This window comes from Ambystoma mexicanum, chromosome 10, assembly GCF_040938575.1.
Source record: "Ambystoma mexicanum isolate Mex_15411 chromosome 10, UKY_AmexF1_1, whole genome shotgun sequence".
In the NCBI taxonomy this organism is placed as follows: Eukaryota; Metazoa; Chordata; class Amphibia; order Caudata; family Ambystomatidae; genus Ambystoma; species Ambystoma mexicanum.
In genome coordinates this window covers 505047404-505065818 of record NC_090932.1, presented here as the reverse complement: position 1 = coordinate 505065818, position 18415 = coordinate 505047404, and the positions used below count along the sequence as shown (strand labels likewise).

The 18415-nt window shown below is 47.4% G+C and overlaps 1 protein-coding gene across 1 annotated transcript in view; it reads left to right on the top strand.

Moving 5' to 3' along the window:
• LOC138493192 (kyphoscoliosis peptidase-like) overlaps nt 1–18415 on the top strand; it is a 540186-nt gene that overhangs the window by 350588 nt on the left and 171183 nt on the right. The window contains exon 5 of the mRNA XM_069620355.1: nt 13884–14072. Coding sequence (XP_069476456.1) covers nt 13884–14072 — 189 coding nt within the window. The remainder of the gene's footprint in view (nt 1–13883; nt 14073–18415) is intronic.

Below are 18415 nucleotides of genomic sequence, written 5' to 3'. Positions count from 1 at the left end.
ACATCCTGGGTGCCATAGTGTAACGCTCACCTGAATCCCTCGGAGGCGCAGGTCTGGGCTGGGGGTTCTCGGAGTCTTCTAGGGTCACGCGCAGGCCTCGAGTGCCACCCTGGAAAGGCCCTCTCCTCACTGAGATCTTGATCTGAAGGGTGAGGTGTCTGCAATTAGGAGAGCAAGGGGTTAATAGGATATATAAGCCTGACTGGGCAAGCTGACTCCCCTTCCTGGTACTCCCCAAGTAGTTCGTAGGCTAAACGTGCTCACCTTATATAGGTGAAAGCGGAGCTCTCCATCCTGCGTCTGTGCAGGGGCGCCGAAGCCAGTTACTTCACTGGTTAATTGTCCAGCCTCTTGGTTGCAGAGGATGAAGATTTGAAGCTAGGCACGAACGGCGGTTGCTTGAATATGGAGGTCCGGAGAGCGATGGAATGGCGAAGGTATTGCAGGCAAGTAAGTAGAAAATGTCAATTCGAAGTTTAAAGCACTTCTTAATGTCTCTTTTCCTTTTTCAGGTTGCAGAAGCAGCTGGGTGGAAAAAATAGATGTTGAGGAATGCGCCGAGGATTGAGATAGATGAGAGCTGCCCAAAACACGTGCGTATGGATGGAGTTTGTATTTCTTAATGATGTCCTTTTGTTTTGCAGATGCGAGTAGCAGCGTCGGCGGAGGCGAGAAGAATGCAGCGCAGGTAGGGAAAGTTTCAAGATGGTTACTAACCAATGTCCTTGCTTCCACAGGGTGCCGAAAAAATGGAAAGCTGCAGCCCGTGGCTTGAGATGCACCGATGGATTGGGTAAGAGCTGCGCTGGTTTTTATCTCGTGCAAACCTGGTGTTCTTTTCCCTTCTCAGATGCGGCAGAAGACGAAGATGGTATTTCAGAAGGTAAGATTACGGATTTCTCTTCCCTAGATGCAGAAGTTGAAGATTCTCTGGAGCTGACACGGTGAGCGTCTTGCTGCTATTGCAGAATAACGCGAAGCACGTTGCTCTGATCGGGCGTGGTTTAAATAGTCCTACTGGAGTGCTTAGGTGTCTCCTTCCACAGCAGCCTCGCCCAGGTAAGAAGTCCCAGCTTACAGAATAGTTCCAGTATCAAGTCCCAGGGAGTGGTGCTGGCCACACCCAGAAGGTAAAGTAGTTCCAGCCATGGATGGATGAGGATTTCATCCTGCCGGTGAGTGAGCAGCATGGTCTGCAGCCGGTAGGTCCACCCAAGCACCATTCCTTACATCATGAGCCCGGCACGTCCTGTGCCGGGACTGGGTCCCCTTATGAGCCTGGCGCCACTGGCGCCAGGACAAGGTCCATAAGGCCCCTATGGGAGCCGATGGGTGCCTGAAAATGAAGTTGTGACCCAGCTTCCGAGGCAGTTGGGCTAAATCTGACTCCTTGGAGGCTGCGGTCATGACAGTACCCCCCCTCACGGCCCCTCCCAAGCTTCTCTTTTCCGGCGGTTTTGGCTTGTTGGGAAAAGCCTGATGAAATTTTCGGACTAAACGAGGTGCATGTACATATTCTGAGGGTTCCCAAGATCTCTCCTGGGGTCCATATCCCTTCCAATCAATCAGGTAGTATAGTCTTGATTTGGAAATTTTGGAGTCCAAGATGTCTCAAATTTCAAATTCGGGTTCTCCGTCAACTTGGATTGGCTCAGGAGGTTTAGTCAAACGGGTTCCGGGTTGCACAGGTTTCAGGAGAGAAACATAGAAGACAGGATGTATCTTCATTCGAGTAGGTAATTCTAGTTTGACAGCCACTGGGTTAATCACGGCCGTGATCGAGTAGGGTCCTAAATATCTTGGGTTGAAGGTGCGTGGCCCTTTTAAAGATAAATTTTTAGTGGACAGCCAGACTTGATCTCCTTTTTGATATTGAGGAGCCTCTTTTCGATGTTGGTCTGCTCCTTTTTTGTATGATTCTTTAGCTCGTTGAAGATGGGCTGTGGCTTCTTTAAATGCTTGAGTTATCGTCGAATGCAGATGGTCAACAGCAGGTGTTCCGAGAGCTTGAGGTGGGTCCAGATTTGAGGTTCGAGGATGACTTCCATACAGCAGGAAAAAAGGGGTTTTTCCTGTCCCAGAATGGATTGAATTATTGTAAGCGTATTCAGCAATCCAAAGGACATCCTTCCAAGTACCCTCGGATTGATGCAACATGCAGCGCAGATATTGTTCCAGAGTTTGGTTAGTTCTCTCAGTCTGCCCATCGGTTTGAGGATGATGGCTGGTGGAAAGTCGTACATCAATCTGTGCTAAACGACAACAACTCCGCCAAAAATGGGAAATGAATTGGCTCCCTCGGTCAGAGATTAGTACTGAAGGGAAACCGTGCAACCGGACAATGTTTTCAAGAAATTCTCGGGCTAGAATGGAAGCTGTAGGTAAACCCTTCAATGGGATAAAATGAGCCATCTTTGAAAAAAGGTCCACGATCACTAGAATTGTGTTGTATCCGGAGCAAGGGGGTAAATCCGTGATAAAATCCATCGAGAGCGTGTGCCAAGGGCCTGGTGGAATGTCTATTGGACGTAATAATCCCGCTGGTTTTTCCTTCTGACTCTTGTTTTGTGCGCAGATACCACAAGAAGCCACAAACTCCTTAACATCTTTCCTCCAAGATGGCCACCAAAAATGCCTTTTAATTTTCTCTGAGGTTTTGGCAACTCCAGGATGTCCTTCCATTAGAGAATCATGGTAGCAGGTGATGACCTGTTTTTGTAAGTCAGCGCAGGGTAAGAATAGTCTTCCTTGGAAATACAGTAGGTTCTGATCTATTGTAAAATCCTTTCCTTTCAATTGCCAATTCGATGAATCTTCGGGAGTTATGAGTTGATTGACCCTTGCTTTAATCTCTTCGAGGGATGATGTGTTGATTACTCCTAGTATCTTTTGTTCAGGAATTATTGGCACCGGCTCCGGATTAGCTGTAAGTTCGTCTACCCCTATCCGGGAAAGGGCGTCTGCTTTTCCGTTCCTAACGCCTGGTCGAAATGTGATTACAAAATCAAATTCTGTGAAGAATAAAGCCCAGCGTAGTTGCCTCGAAGATTGAGCTTTAGCTGACTTCAGGTACTGGAGGTTACGGTGATCTGTGATTACAGTTACTGTGTGCCGGGCTCCCAAAAGATAATGCCGCCAGGCCTTAAAGGCGGACTTAATTGCCAAGAGTTCCTTGTCCGTAATTGTGTAGTTGATTTCAGGAGCCGAAAATTTGCGAGACCAAAAGGCTACAGGGTGTAACTGGTGCATTTCGGGGTCTCTTTGTGACAGCACCGCCCCCATTGCAAGACTGGAAGCATCTGTCTCGACGATGTAGGGAAGTTCTGGACGGGGATGCCTTAAGACTGGAGCAGAGATAAATTTAGCTTTTAATTCTCGGAAGGCTTGTTCGGCTTCTGGAGTCCACTCGAATTTTTTATTCTTTTTCAGAAGAGCCGTGATAGGTTGGACTACCCGAGAGAATTCAGGAATGAACCTTCGGTAAAAATTAGCGAAGCCCAGCATGCTCTGCACACCTTTCACGGAAGTTGGGGAAGGCCATTTGGTGATAGCATCCACTTTTCTTGAGTCCATGTGAACTCCGTTGGGTGATAAGATGAACCCTAAAAATTCCACTTCCTTTGCGTGAAAGGTGCACTTCTCCAGTTTAGCAAACAAGCGGTGTTGGCGAAGTCTCTGTAAAACCGCTGTGACGTGTCTACGATGATCAGATTCTGAGGCTGATTATACCAGGATGTCGTCAATATAAACGACTACGCACACATCAATAAGTTCTCTGAGGACATCATTCATGAAAAACTGGAAAGCGGCCGGTGCGTTACATAGTCCGAAGGGCATTACTTGATACTCAAATAATCCATATTTAGTGCGAAAGGCCGTCTTCCATTCGTCGCCCTCCTTAAAGCGTACCAAATGGTAAGCTCCTCTGAGGTCTAACTTTGTGTATATGCAGGCGCCTTTTACCTGGTCCAATAATTCAGGAATCAAGGGCAACGGGTATCGGTTTTTGACTGTAATCAGGTTCAGGGCGCGATAATCGATACACGTTCTTAGGTCACCTTCCTTTTTCGGGACGAAGAACAAAGCTGAGGAAGCCGGGGATTTCGAGGGGCGGATGAATCCGTTAGCCAAGTACTGGTCCAAGTATTGCCTGAGATGGAGGTTTTCTGGTTCAGTGAGGGCATATATTCTACTGCACGGAGGGGTGGACTCAGGTATCAGGTCTATCTGGCAGTCGTATGACCGATGTGGAGGCAGGGTGTTGGCTTGATCTTTCTGAAAGACGTCGCTGAACTCTTGGTATTCTAGAGGTAATCGGGGTTCCTCGGAAGTGATGGCTGCTAGCTTGATTTCGGGCTGAGGATAACAGGTTGAAGCGCATTCTGGAAACCGAATCACCTTGGCTCGCCAGTTTATCTGAGGATTGTGTTTTTCCAACCAAGGCATTCCCAGAATCACCTGAAACTGCGGAGCCTTGATTACATCAAACACGATCTTCTCCCGATGTCCGCCTTGACATAACAACGTTACCTCCATGGTGGTATGAGAAACTGGTCCGGAAGCTATTTCAGTACCATCCACTGTAGTGATTACGTCCTTTACCATCTTGGGACGTAGGGGAAGATCCATCCTGGTAGCCAAGTCGTGGTCCACATAATTACCGATTGCTCCGCTATCGATGTATACTTTGATAGCATGCATGCGATCTGGTCTATTGGGACATATGAGGACCATGGGCATTACCAAATGCGAGGTCAAGGAACTGGTTCTAACGCTCGGCAAGCGGATCTCTACGCTTGTCGGGCGAGGTCGTTTCCCGATTCCAGTTTCTCAGCAGTTTTATCAGAAGCTCCTACGGTCTTCTTGACCGGTTTCACTGAGCAATCACGAAGGAAATGTCCAGAATTCCCACAGTATAGGCACAGCTGTAATTGCCTTCTTCTTTCCCGTTCTTTCTGGGTTAATGGTCCTTTTACTACTCCTATTTGCATTGGTTCCACAGAGTCATTCCCTTTAGCGGAGCTCTGAGGTCTTGAAAGTACCCGGGTTTCAAATCTGGATCGATCGGTCTTCCTGTTCTGTAGCCGATGATCTAATTGGACCACTAGATCGATATAATCTGAACACTCTTGCGGCGGATTCACCACCTGAGCTAAAACGTCTTTAAGTTCCCCACGTAGACCTCTGTAGAAGAGCGTGATTCTCTTATCTTCAGGCCACCTGGTCTCAACCACCAGTCTATTAAAGGACGCTATGTAAGCCAGGAGATCCTGATTACCTTGTCTGAGTGACAGGAGTTCATTGTCCAAGGCCTGCCCCTGCGAATGTCTTGCGAACAACTTTTCCATACTGGTCTGAAAGTCTTGAAAGTTATAGAGGAGCGGGTCATCCTGTGTCACGAGAGGAATGGACCAGTCTGCAGCACTACCGCTAAGATAGGAAAGTACAAACGCTACCTTGGCTTGGTCCGTTGGGAATGCGGCGGGTCTACACAGAAAGTGCAAGCGGCATTGATTGATGAATACTGCATATCGCTTTGGTTCACGGGAAAAACGTTCGGGCGGGGCCAAAGGCACATTCCCTGGCAGATTAATTTGCACCGGATTACTTGAGGTTGTAGGAGGGCCGCCCCCTCCATAGGGAGGCAGTGGCGTCTGTCCCGCTTGAGCCTGTAGCAACTGTCTGGCCAGATCATCAGTCCGTTCCTTGGCAAGGATCAACTCCCTTCGTAAAGCGTTTGTTTCCTGGCGAGATGCGTGTACTTCTGCCCTTAGTTCCCCAAGCAATTGAGCCAGTTGATCTGTGTCCGAGGTTTCCATTGCGCCTGGGTGGGAATATTGCGGTAGGCTTCGCGTTCTGTAACGCTCACCTGAATCCCTCGGAGGCGCAGGTCTGGGCTGGGGGTTCTCGTAGTCTTCTAGGGTCACGCGCAGGCCTCGAATGCCACCCTGGAAAGGCCCTCTCCTCACTGAGATCTTGATCTGAAGGGTGAGGTGTCTGCAATTAGGAGAGCAAGGGGTTAATAGGATATATAAGCCTGACTGGGCAAGCTGACTCCCCTTCCTGGTACTCCCCAAGTAGTTCGTAGGCTAAACGTGCTCACCTTATATAGGTGAAAGCGGAGCTCTCCATCCTGCGTCTGTGCAGGGGCGCCGAAGCCAGTTACTTCACTGGTTAATTGTCCAGCCTCTTGGTTGCAGAGGATGAAGATTTGAAGCTAGGCCGTCGTTAGCAGCACGAAAGGCGGTTGCTTGAATATGGAGGTCCGGAGAGCGATGGAATGGCGAAGGTATTGCAGGCAAGTAAGTAGAAAATGTCAATTCGAAGTTTAAAGCACTTCTTAATGTCTCTTTTCCTTTTTCAGGTTGCAGAAGCAGCTGGGTGGAAAAAATAGATGTCGAGGAATGCGCCGAGGATTGAGATAGATGAGAGCTGCCCAAAACACGTGCGTATGGATGGAGTTTGTATTTCTTAATGATGTCCTTTTGTTTTGCAGATGCAAGTAGCAGCGTCGGCGGAGGCGAGAAGAAATCAGCGCAGGTAGGGAAAGTTTCAAGATGGTTACTAACCAATGTCCTTGCTTCCACAGGGTGCCGAAAAAATGGAAAGCTGCAGCCCGTGGCTTGAGATGCACCGATGGATTGGGTAAGAGCTGCGCTGGTTTTTATCTCGTGCAAACCTGGTGTTCTTTTCCCTTCTCAGATGCGGCAGAAGACGAAGATGGTATTTCAGAAGGTAAGATTACGGATTTCTCTTCCCTAGATGCAGAAGTTGAAGATTCTCTGGAGCTGACACGGTGAGCGTCTTGCTGCTATTGCAGAATAACGCGAAGCACGTTGCTCTGATCGGGCGTGGTTTAAATAGTCCTACTGGAGTGCTTAGGTGTCTCCTTCCACAGCAGCCTCGCCCAGGTAAGAAGTCCCAGCTTCCAGAATAGTTCCAGTATCCAGTCCCAGGGAGTGGTGCTGGCCACACCCAGAAGGTAAAGTAGTTCCAGCCATGGATGGATGAGGATTTCATCCTGCCGGTGAGTGAGCAGCATGGTCTGCAGCCGGTAGGTCCACCCAAGCACCATTCCTTACATCATGAGCCCGGCACGTCCTGTGCCGGGACTGGGTCCCCTTATGAGCCTGGCGCCACTGGCGCCAGGACAAGGTCCATAAGGCCCCTATGGGAGCCGATGGGTGCCTGAAAATGAAGTTGTGACCCAGCTTCCGAGGCAGTTGGGCTAAATCTGACTCCTTGGAGGCTGCGGTCATGACACATAGAGTCTGGTGTGCTGTGAATGAGTGGAACCACCGTGGTTCATGATTGGTCCTTATATGGTGTGCCTGTATGTGAGCAGATCTTCCATTGGGTCCTCTTCATTTTGGCGCAAAGGAGATTGGATAAGAGAAGGCTCCAAACACCCATACCATGACGATCTCTTGAGTTCTCACTGAACGAAGGATAGGATCCAAGAATCCTGAAACTAAGAAGCCGAGTCGAAGAACCGCTGGTGACCCGCTGGAAGATTTGGCACCTTGAGCCCGCTGGACCCCTCTGCATCTGATCGAACTAGAAGTTCTGCGAAGATACTTCGACCCATTGGAATAGTGGGACTAGCTATTCTCTGCACCTTCATCAAACCCTGCAAGTAAGTCTTCTCGGAAGTGCCCCTGAGCCAACCAGTGGGCTGACCAGCTTATGCAGGACCTTTGCTCTGACACCGCCACTGTTCCGAGGAGTCCCTGAAACTTGGTACATTACATGCACTGTCTTCACGGCACTCTCACACCGAATTTCGTACACTTGGCGTTCCCAGGTCTGAAGTAAAGAGAGAGTGCCCGAACCAGAGTACACGCGGTTACCGTGTCACCCAGCCGTGGTGACGTACTTCGCAGGTGCCTTGCTGCTGTGCCTCCTTTGCCCTGAAGCCTGCTACAGTGAAACTGGCCTGATCCATCCACCAGGAGCAGAGAAATTGCCACTGTTCCGTTTGGAAATCATCACTGTAACTTTGTGCTGAAAGACGCAGAGCCGCACAATGCAGCGTTTGAACATGCAACCAAAGTGGACTCGACGGCCGAAGTTTGGTCCGGAGTGTGCCAGGGGTCAGTGAGTACATGCAACCCTTACTGGTGGCCCCTAGCGCATCAATCCATTTTTATGCACGATTGGCCCCTGAGGGTCCCTCTCCTTTCCACAGATAGACTGAGCTATCAAATTATTCCCTACTCCTGGAACCTGTTCTGCCCTCTTGGGGAGACCCTCCACAAATAGTGGAACTTATTCTGCATCACCTCACCCACCTTCCTGAACTGCTACAGACCCTACAAGAGACCCCATTTCGCCCATCTGCACAACCGCGTGCTCCAGCATTGCAAGTACATTTGAGCAATAGACTCCACTCTTCTTAGGGACTGGACTGCCTTTCAGTTAGAATTGTGATTACTGCAGAATTTCCTAAAGACTCTTTGCACTTCCTGCTTCCTTCTCTTTCTAGGTTGTGGACCCATTTTGTGCATTAACCCTTTAGGCCACTTGGTATTGTATATATGTATTTTAGTAGGATTGTGTTGGTTTAAAAGTATTACTGTTCATTATTACTGTGTGAATAAAACTCAAAGGCCTTGAATAAATGTATTTGCATTTTTGATATATATACACCTGACTGGGAGTTATTTGTAAGTGTCCTTTACTCTGTGTGCTCATTGATGTCTTTCAGTCACCCTCACCCCTCCTGAGACCTAGTCTTGACCGCCACCAATGCTACCTTGATTGGTCTGGCTCGTCCAGAAGGTTACCCTGTTCCAAGAAACAAGGCTGGCCTAGTGAACCTCTGCCCACCAGGTTAGAGTTCAGAAATCCATCTCAACAGTGGATATAGAGTACATACAGTAAGCCTGATGCAAAGCTTTAAGATAATGACTCTCAATGTGAGGGGCCTGAACTTGCCGGGGGAAAGGGAGGAGGGTAGAACAATTCTTCAGCAGGGAAAAAGTGAATTGGTTAGCACTCCAAGAAACATGTCCAGATGGCATATAGACATAAACTCCACCTGAGAGGGTACACCCACCTGTTCCAAGCTTATGACAAGGGGAAACGAGGGGGTGGGGGGGTGCTCCTGGCCTTCCGCACACACCCAGGCCTACGGGTCACAGAGACGAAGGGGGACCTGGCAGGGAGGTATGTTATGGCTAACATCATCTGGAACGGGGAGGGATACACTCTACTGACAATATATGCCCCCAACGCAGGGCAGGAGGGATTTCTGAGGACAGTATTTTGGAGAAGTTCGCAAACGGGAGGATAGTGCTCACAGGGGATTTAAACCTGGCGTGGGATCCAGACAAAGACAGGAGCACATGATATACCATTGTCAGAGGGTTCCAACAAAGAAAACAAAAGAGGGTATGGAGGGAGTAGGTCTGGTGGATGCATGGAGGGAATTAAAGGGAGGGGACAGTGGATATACATTCTACTCCCATGTACATAGGTCGTTTTCTCAGATAGACTCCATGTGGGTGGCCTGTACTCTCCTGGGGCAGGTGGGAGAGATCGATCTGGGGGCAACTGCATTGTCCAATCATGCGCCTATAGGCTTCTCACTGCAAAGGAGGAGAGGGGGCCCGGGACTTTGGATGTGGACGTTCCCAGAGTACATCCTTAATGACACAGTGATTTGTGAGGAGCTGAGGGGATGGATTAAGGATTTCTACGTAATAAGTAATGGGTAGGGGATAGCAGCACAAACTCTATGGGACACGTTTAAGGCCACCATGATTGGGGAGTTGATAGCTAGGAAGGTGCGGAGAGAAAAAGAATGGAATCAGTTGCAGAAAGACCTTGAAGAACAACTGAAGGGGATAATGTCCAGAATGGAGAACGACACCAGTAACGTGATAAAGAAAGAGTATAGGTGTGGTTAGGGGGCAACTGGACATTTTCCAATCAAAGAGGGCAAAGCAGTCACTCCTATACCTGCAGCAGACATTTTACATTAAAGCTAACAAGGCAGATAGGTTACTGGCCAGATAATAAAGGAAAAAGGAGGGTGCCAGAACCTTATTAAAGATTAGGTCCGGTGCAACAGGGGACAGCACCTCAACCGAGGACCTCCTAAGCGCCTTCCGGGAATTTTATTCAAGCCTTTATGCGACAGACTCATCAGAGGAGGGGGCAAAACAATACTTACTGGCGAGGTCCTCTTTGACAAGGCTCACCTGAGAGGAGAGCAAGGAGTTAGAGGGGGCAATCACCACAGAGGAGGTGAGGGCCGCAATCCGGTCATTACCAAAAGGGAAAGCCCAAGGACTGGATGGCTAGCTGGCCAGCTTCTATAAAATATTCCGGGAAACACTGATACCCACAATCATGCCCTTATTCAATTCATTTGGGTCATCCAGTAGAATTGTCTGCTCTATGGAGGAGGCCAAAGTAGTTTTACTTCTAAAGCCCAATAAGGACCCGGAGCTATGCGGGTCCTACCGACCCATATCCCTCATCAACTTGGACAAAATTTTACAAAAAAGATATTGGCAACCCGATAAGAGAGGATACTCCCAAAACTGATCGGGGTCGACCAAACAGAATTTATTAAAAACAAACAAGCTTTCAACAATACACGGAGGGTGTGTCACCTCATGGAGAAAGCTACCATGACCGATATGCCCGCAGCGGTCTTAGCTTTGGATGCAGAGAAAGTCTTTGATCGGATAGAGTGGACATTCCCCTTCCACACTATGGAGGCCATGGGTTTGAGGCAGAGGTTTATAAACATGGTGAGGGCTAACTACAAGGTTCCAATACTTCGCCTGGCAATAAATTGCCACCCCACAGAAAGTATAAGGGTATCCTGGGGTACGAAGCAGGGGTGCCCGCTGTCCCCACAACTTTACGCAATCCACCTGGAACCCCATCTCTCCCGTACAAGGGAATCCCCAGGCATCACAGGGATTAATGTTGGCAAAGAGACCCACAAGGTGATGGCCTGTGCGGGTGACATGCTACTAGCAATGACAAACTCAGAGACTACATTACCAGGGTTGGGGAAGGAATTGGGGAGTTTGGATAGGGCAGTTGTGGGAAGACCACTAGACAGGGTACTATGGTGCCCAAAGACAGAAAGGCGCAGGATCACAGCCTTGGTGGGTGAGGTATGCGACATCCTGGTTAAGAGGGCAGGGCTAACAACCTTTCTATCCCATTGACACCAATATTGCAGAACCCATAGTTTTTCCCAGAACAGGAGGGGGGAGCGTTTGGGAAGTGGGACATGGGGGGGGTGCCGGGTACTACGGTACCTGACGGTAGGGGGGGGGTAAAAGCATATGACAGTGTAAAAAAGATTTCAACTTGGGGGCGGTAGAGAGGTTTAGATATTCCCATTTAAGGCACTTGGTGAAAAATCCTGGGGTTATAAAGATAGCAACAAGGGATCTTACCATCTTTGAGAAATATGTGATGAGCAACACAGGGGAGGCTCACATAATCGCGAACCTTTGTAAGATATTCTCGTCCCGTGAAGAGAAGGTGAAATGGGCATATATGAAACAATAGGAGGAGACAGTGGGGCGGATATAGAAGGAGAACAATGAGAACAATTGTTGGCGACCATCGCCCGCTTGACCAGAGTGGTGCAGATCAGGGAAATGTGGATGAAGAGTATGGTCCAGTGGCACCTCTCCCCGATAAGGCTTCATAAATTCTACCCAGGGTGTCAGATAAATGCTGGAGAGAATGCGACTCCCCGGGCACATTGGGGCACATTTGGTGGGAGTGCGGAAAACTGATGAAGTACTGGGAGTATGTAAGAAAGGTGATGTCGGACATATGTGGCATACAGGCCCTCAAGGACATTGCAGAAGCCATGTTCGGGTTGGTTCGTCCTGGATTCATTGCCAATTACAGCTCAGAAGAAGGCCTAGATGATTTTTAACATGGCAGCATCCCTATTGGTGGCCCAAAATGTAAGTCTAGAGTGGTCCCAAACAAACAGGACTGGTCAGCCAAAGTAATGTGTGGCCTTAGAGCAAGTGACTTACTCTCTGCAAGAAAAGTTACAGAGATTCGGAGCAGACTGGGACGTGGTACTATCGTATCTCTGTAGAGACTTGAGAGTGGAGCTATGCCAGAGGAGATGGAAGTAATTGCAGTTGGTTTGAGAACACGAACTGTTAAGATGAAAAGAGATGCCTTCTCTCTCAGAGAAGTTTTACAGGGGGAAATATCGGGAGGGGTGAATGTTTAAATTCAAAAATGGCAATAAAAGGTATTTGAAAAAAGGATTATAAAACTAGGCATTTTTTTTTTTACAAGTCACCATTACCATCCTCATAAATCTCCTAACAGGCCTACAGGCAGCCTGGTCCAGCTCCTTTTTTCCAGTAGAACCACAGACCAAAAGCCACCCTCATTTAAGAGGACCTATAGTTCTGGCGGATTTCCTGCCTATAAACCCTGGTTATTCGTGGCTGTTCAGGGCATATGGAGTAAGAGGGAGAGTAAAGCCTGTGCTTAAGGTGTCAAATAACCCCTGCACACAGGTGTTATAATGTTCAGTTCCCCACCTAGTTTGTTGCCCTTAATGTGAATGCCTGCTTTGACTTTGCTAGCCTTCCATGTATTATTTTGCAACCTTAACTCTAATGCAATTCTCTCAAACTGCATTCCAGTGGCTTATTCACCATTGCATTACATACATGTAATGCTACTTGTTCTCTCGTCTCCACCTGAGGCCAATCCAGCATGTCTGGGGGTGTGAGGAAGATCATTTTTGTCAAACCTTCCTTTTGTGTCGCCCTGCCTTTTTCTGCAAACTGCCAATTCCTTCCTCTTGCACCTCTACCAGCGGGCTTTGCTTTAACAGATCTCCAACGCTTATCAACAGGAGGGAATTCCATACGATTATCTGGCAAGTAGCTCCTACAACTCATAGGATCTCTGGCGCACACCTCAAGGCCATCGGCCTTCACAACATAAATTAACATAATACCACCCCCAAACTAGTAATGGTCTCCATGAAAGATCTGCGGGCCAATAATGAAAGCTCTTGTCCATTCTTTGGATTACATGTTCTTCTAGTCTAAACACTGACAACTATACATTCATCCCAACAAACACTATCACTCACCTTTATGTTTTCATTCCCCTACATATTGTACGATGGTGTCTCCCTGACCTTTCCCACTTTCCCCATTCATGCTCTCCTTGGCCCTATTTCCCTTTCACCTCACATACCACAACCAGTGGGCACCATGGATGGGGTCACAATTCACGATTAGACAGTCAAGGCTCAGGGCCACTAGGGTGGTTATGTGGCAAGTATGAAAGACAAATAATATAACATTATTTCCGGTAAATATTGTTGGTCATTGGGACCTGCTGTGAAGTTGTTTAGAAACTTATTTAGGGTGCTGTATTCGCAATTCACAATTAAAAATACTTACCTTCATTTTATTTACACTTTTTTATACATCATTAAAGGCCACAACATCAGGACCCCAGTAACACAAAAAAATGAGTTGGGGGTCATCCGGTCTAAAAAGATTTTCTTTGCCGGTTCAGCTCTTACAGTGTTTTCTGAAAACCAAACATTTTCCTACGCATACTCTGATGCAACAAGTCACAACCAAAGTGGACTAGCACTCACACAGCTGAGCAGCTTTTTTTTCAATGAAAGGATACTGTAACATTACTTTCCAGTCGGTTGATTCATGCTGAGTCAACCCTGTCATTTCTAGAGTTTCGGCAAACACTCTATGCTTGCTGAGCCTGGACATTCGTATTGCTGATATAGACAGCCTAACTCAATAGCATAACCAGATTACAGTAACTAAGAAACACGCCCTCAGGTCAGCACTGCATTCGGAATCATTGTCTTTCTTTTCTATCCCTCGCAGTGTTGCTGGGGTGCAGTGTCTGATGCTATCGGGGCATGCCAAAGGACATGGTTACAGAATTGGACAGAAGTACTCAGGAGATAGTAACCACATGTGGAATGCTGTTTACCTGGCCGGAAAGTGGCACCTGCTGGACAGCACCTGGGGAGCAGGAAACGTCAATGACAACTGCACTCAGTTTATGTTTGAGTAAGTCAGAGTCTGTTATCAGTACACAATTATGAATTATTAACGCTCAGGCATAATTGACTTGCCATATGCATTAATCAGGTTATGGTATCCCTCAAAGGCCACTGTGTAAATGAAACAACATCAGGATAAACAAAAAGTGGAAACTGCTCTATATATATAAAGAATACATTTATCAGAAGAAAAAAAGGGAGGATGACTGAATGAAGGATGAAAACAATGCCTGTAACCATTGCTTAGAGATAGTGCAAGTAAATGGATCTAGATTTGCTAGAGTTTGGATAACCTGAGATGGCAGATACCCTGTGGTATAATTTCACATTGGGCCTCATTACGAGAACGGCGGTAGCCATGGAGCTATTATATATTAATGTTTTGTATCATCCCCGGGTGGTTTAGTCAGTCAGTTTGTAAGCATGGGCTCCGGTTTGGCATTGTCTACTTGGAATGCATTGTCTCTTAATTCTGTGAAAGTTTGAAGCTTTCTCTGGTGGCCCTGGGTCTCTCTTTCTCTTTCCCACTCACGAGGTCCCTTTGCTCTTGCTCCCACTCCAGCGTCTTCTCTGGAACTCTGGAGCGCCTTCATTATCTTAGTTGGCGCTCTCTGTTTCAGATCTTCTCATATATTTGAAACTTGGGAGGGTAAAACTGCTTTCTTTACTTGATGCTCTCTACTGTTCGATGTTTTCTAGCAGGATTTGTCTGAAAATAAAGAAAAACACTGTCGAGCATCTAAACTTAGAGGTAAAGTTGGAAAAACTGGTCTGCAAAGCACCATACTGGCAAAAGAGAGGCAGGCAATAATTGGATTATCTTTTCCTAATGCTAGCCCAGTAAGGACAGACTTTGGAAACTTTTTCATGTATCTCTTGTCTCTGGAGGATAGCTCAGGGGCAATGTGCTCACCTTGGAAGAAAGATGACACGGAGCACCACAGGTTCCGTCCCCGGTTCGCGCTTAGAAACCTCTGGGTATTAAGCGACTAATAAATAACCTATCATCATCTTACCCTGGCTTAAGAGCGGCTCTGACTCCATTTTGACTGACCTGTTCACACAGGTTTACTGGGGTTTACAAAACAAAGGCCAGCCCCTTTTCAAAGGCTTGCTGGCCTACTATTCTGTCATGACCCTTGCGCCTGACCCTCACTGGCAAGTCAGCCTTCCAGTTAGGGCCAGGTCAAAGGCCTTAAAACCTCATCCAAGACTCTCTTGGAGTCAGTGCTGGCACCTTTGGCGCCAGGCTCATAACCATCATGAAGACCAACATTAGAATGGGACCATTTACTTGGGACTATTTAACTTGGGGGGTTCAGCCAACATGGAGGCACACACATAGCTCAGTTACAAGGAACTGAGCTATGCGGTCTAGTCTTTTGGGGTGGCAAGCCTGGGACTACTTTACCTGGACTACTTTGGGTGTGGCAGGCCTGGGACTATTTTACCTGGACTACTTTACCTCAAACTATTTAAACCGCACCCAAACCGCAGAACATGCTTTGCGTTATTCTGCTGTGGGCAGCGTAACGCTCACTGTGTCCAGTTCTTTGATGCCAGCTTACCTGAAACCAAGGACCTGCAGAGAGAGAAAGAACACTACGAATCTTACCTGGAACAGTATCCTGTCTTCAATCCATCGACGACTTCATTTCCACTCACCTGAAGGTACGAACTCCATCATCCGGCACTGCATGCATCCTGGAATACCATAACCTGGAAAGTGGATAAAGAAAGACAGCATTAGTAAGCGTTTACTCACGTTTCCTCCCGAATGAAGAAAGCCACACAATTCATACCTGGGTAGTCATCCCCTAGTCAGTATCATTGCTGGAACCTTACAGCGCTCGGCGAGGAACATCACAACGTGCAAGGAGAGAAAAGACACAGGTTAGCAATATAAAAGGCGAAACAGCACCACACATCATGCATTACTCACCGGACAACATTGCGTACACCGCGCTTTCGCCTACCGGCCCATGCTCATCTTCAAACTGCATGACAACACCAAAATACCTTTCAATACCTAAATGGAAAGAAGAAAGACATTATTATTCGAACTCAGAGGAACATAAGAACTGCATATAAAGGGCCTCATTACGAATCAGGCGTTAAGGGGTTAACGGCGCCGTAAACGGCGCCGACCCTTAACGCCTGATTACAAGGTCCGTTAGCGCCATGGTGATATTAACGCCTGCTTTTTGCAGGCGTTAAAATCCATGGCGCTAAGGGACCATGGTGCTAATTACACCACCGTAATTTACGGTGGCGTAATTAGCGCCTTCCCCACTCCCATTATGCCCTATGGGGCAAAAATGGGAATGGGGAAGGGTAAAATGGGAAATGGGGATTTACCGCCCCACTCACCTTGGAATGGGGTGGTAAATCTGCCATCCACCATGGTGTAAACATAGTTTACACCATGGTGGTAAGGGTACGACCCAGGCGGTAACTTACCACCTGGGTCGTAATGAGGCCCAAAGACTGTAAAGCAGCAAACCTACGGAGTCACAGCAGGCCTGGATTACCACAGGGGGGCTTGCAACAGTGAAGTAACTTGGTCCCTGCTCGCCCCCCACATCTACGCGCCCCTGCCACGACGAGCAGGACGGAGAATCTACCTTTTACAATATTAAGGTGAGGAGAGGGCCCAACGGGGAGGAAGGAGTTGAGGCCAAGGGAGGTGGGAAAACATAAAGACAATCTGGTATTGAATCCAGCTCTCCTATATTGCAAACCCATCTTTAACCAGAGGCCTTACCAAGGGACCGGGAGAGGGTTTGAGAGTGCAAATCATCCAACCAGGGCTGGGTGGCATCCCCGTGGATACCAGGTGAGCGTAACATATTCACACTGGCTCATTGCATGGGGGAAGGGCCATATTCCTGCATGTAAGCAATGGTGGATGGATGTAATATTCTCTATGACACCAAAGTAACTTATAAGACCAATTTACTGCTCTCAAATTGGCCTAAAGATATTTGGGTAATTTATTAGAATTACTTAGTGACCAGATTGAATACCTTAGGTGATACTGTGAAATATGAATGAAGGGGATGTTGATCGCTCTATAATGCCCTCTATGTAGAAAGTATGTGTCTAACAGAGTTTCCTGCAAACAGAACATTGTGCCCCTGTGATAATCTTTGTTGAGGGGAACGTGTGCTGATATTGACGGTTCATCTAGATCATTGGCTGTTGTATTCGAAGTAGATGATTGAATAGTTCCTGATTTCTACTCTTTTGTAATAAGTGAACTTTTTTAAAGATTTTTTTTAAAAGAGAGAGATTTTCATGGTATTCAGTCTTTAGACTGCATTTCATGGGCCACCTTTTACTAAGACCTCCCAGGAAACAATGACTAATAGACCAAATACCACCTAAGGATGAGAAGCGTACCTTCAACAGCCGGAAGCAGGAAGTCTTCACAGGTCCAGAAACCGGTAGGTATATGGTGGGGTGGGAGGGCGGGGGGTGCACTGTGGGGGCGTTTTGCTTTGGGCAGGATGGAATTGACATGACAGGGACAGGGAGGGGAAGGGACTTTACAATTCTGCCTGTACTGGGTGCAGTAACATAAGCAATGGGTCGTTCAGTGCATGATACCCCCCAATGGGGGCACAATTGTACTCATTGGAGGCCACTACAGGGTGGTCTAATAAATGTCAATATTCTACTGTATTGACCTTCAACAGGCGGTATAAAAGCATAAAGTGTTTTACTAGGGCAGAGGTATAGAGGTGAAGAGAAGAGGTACATATACTTTTCCTTGAAGGACAGGAAGAGGGGTGAGGGTAAGAGGTTTGCAAGTTCAAGAATATCTTAAAAGAGAAACCTACCAGGTAGAAGGCAATGCAGGGTATATTTGTGAAACCCAAGGTCCCGGAGAGTGAGGAGGAGAGAGGAGTAGTCAACAGTGTTGAAAGCAGCAGACAGTGCAAAAGGATGAGTATAGATGAGAGTTTGGAGTGGTGAGCATTAGTGGGGAAGTTGGAGACATGCAAGAGTGCAGTCTTGATGGAGTATTTTGGTTATACATTATGACATCAAAGTGAATTAACTTGTGGTAATTCACTTCTCTGCAACTTCTTATATAATGGGGCATTCCCCCATACTCCATAGTCCCACCTCCCGCCTTCGCTATAACCCTTAACCCAAAGATATGGTTAAGATGGATTTCTATAATCCAGCCTGGTGGACAGATTTTAGAAGGCCACCATAGTTATAGTGAACAGTGAACTCAGAGAGGTTTGCCAAACCCAATCAAGGTTTGTGAATGAGCAGCCAAATCCTATTCTCAGGAGAGTGTGAGCAGTATTGGGGGCCCTCAATGAATCCACACAGTAT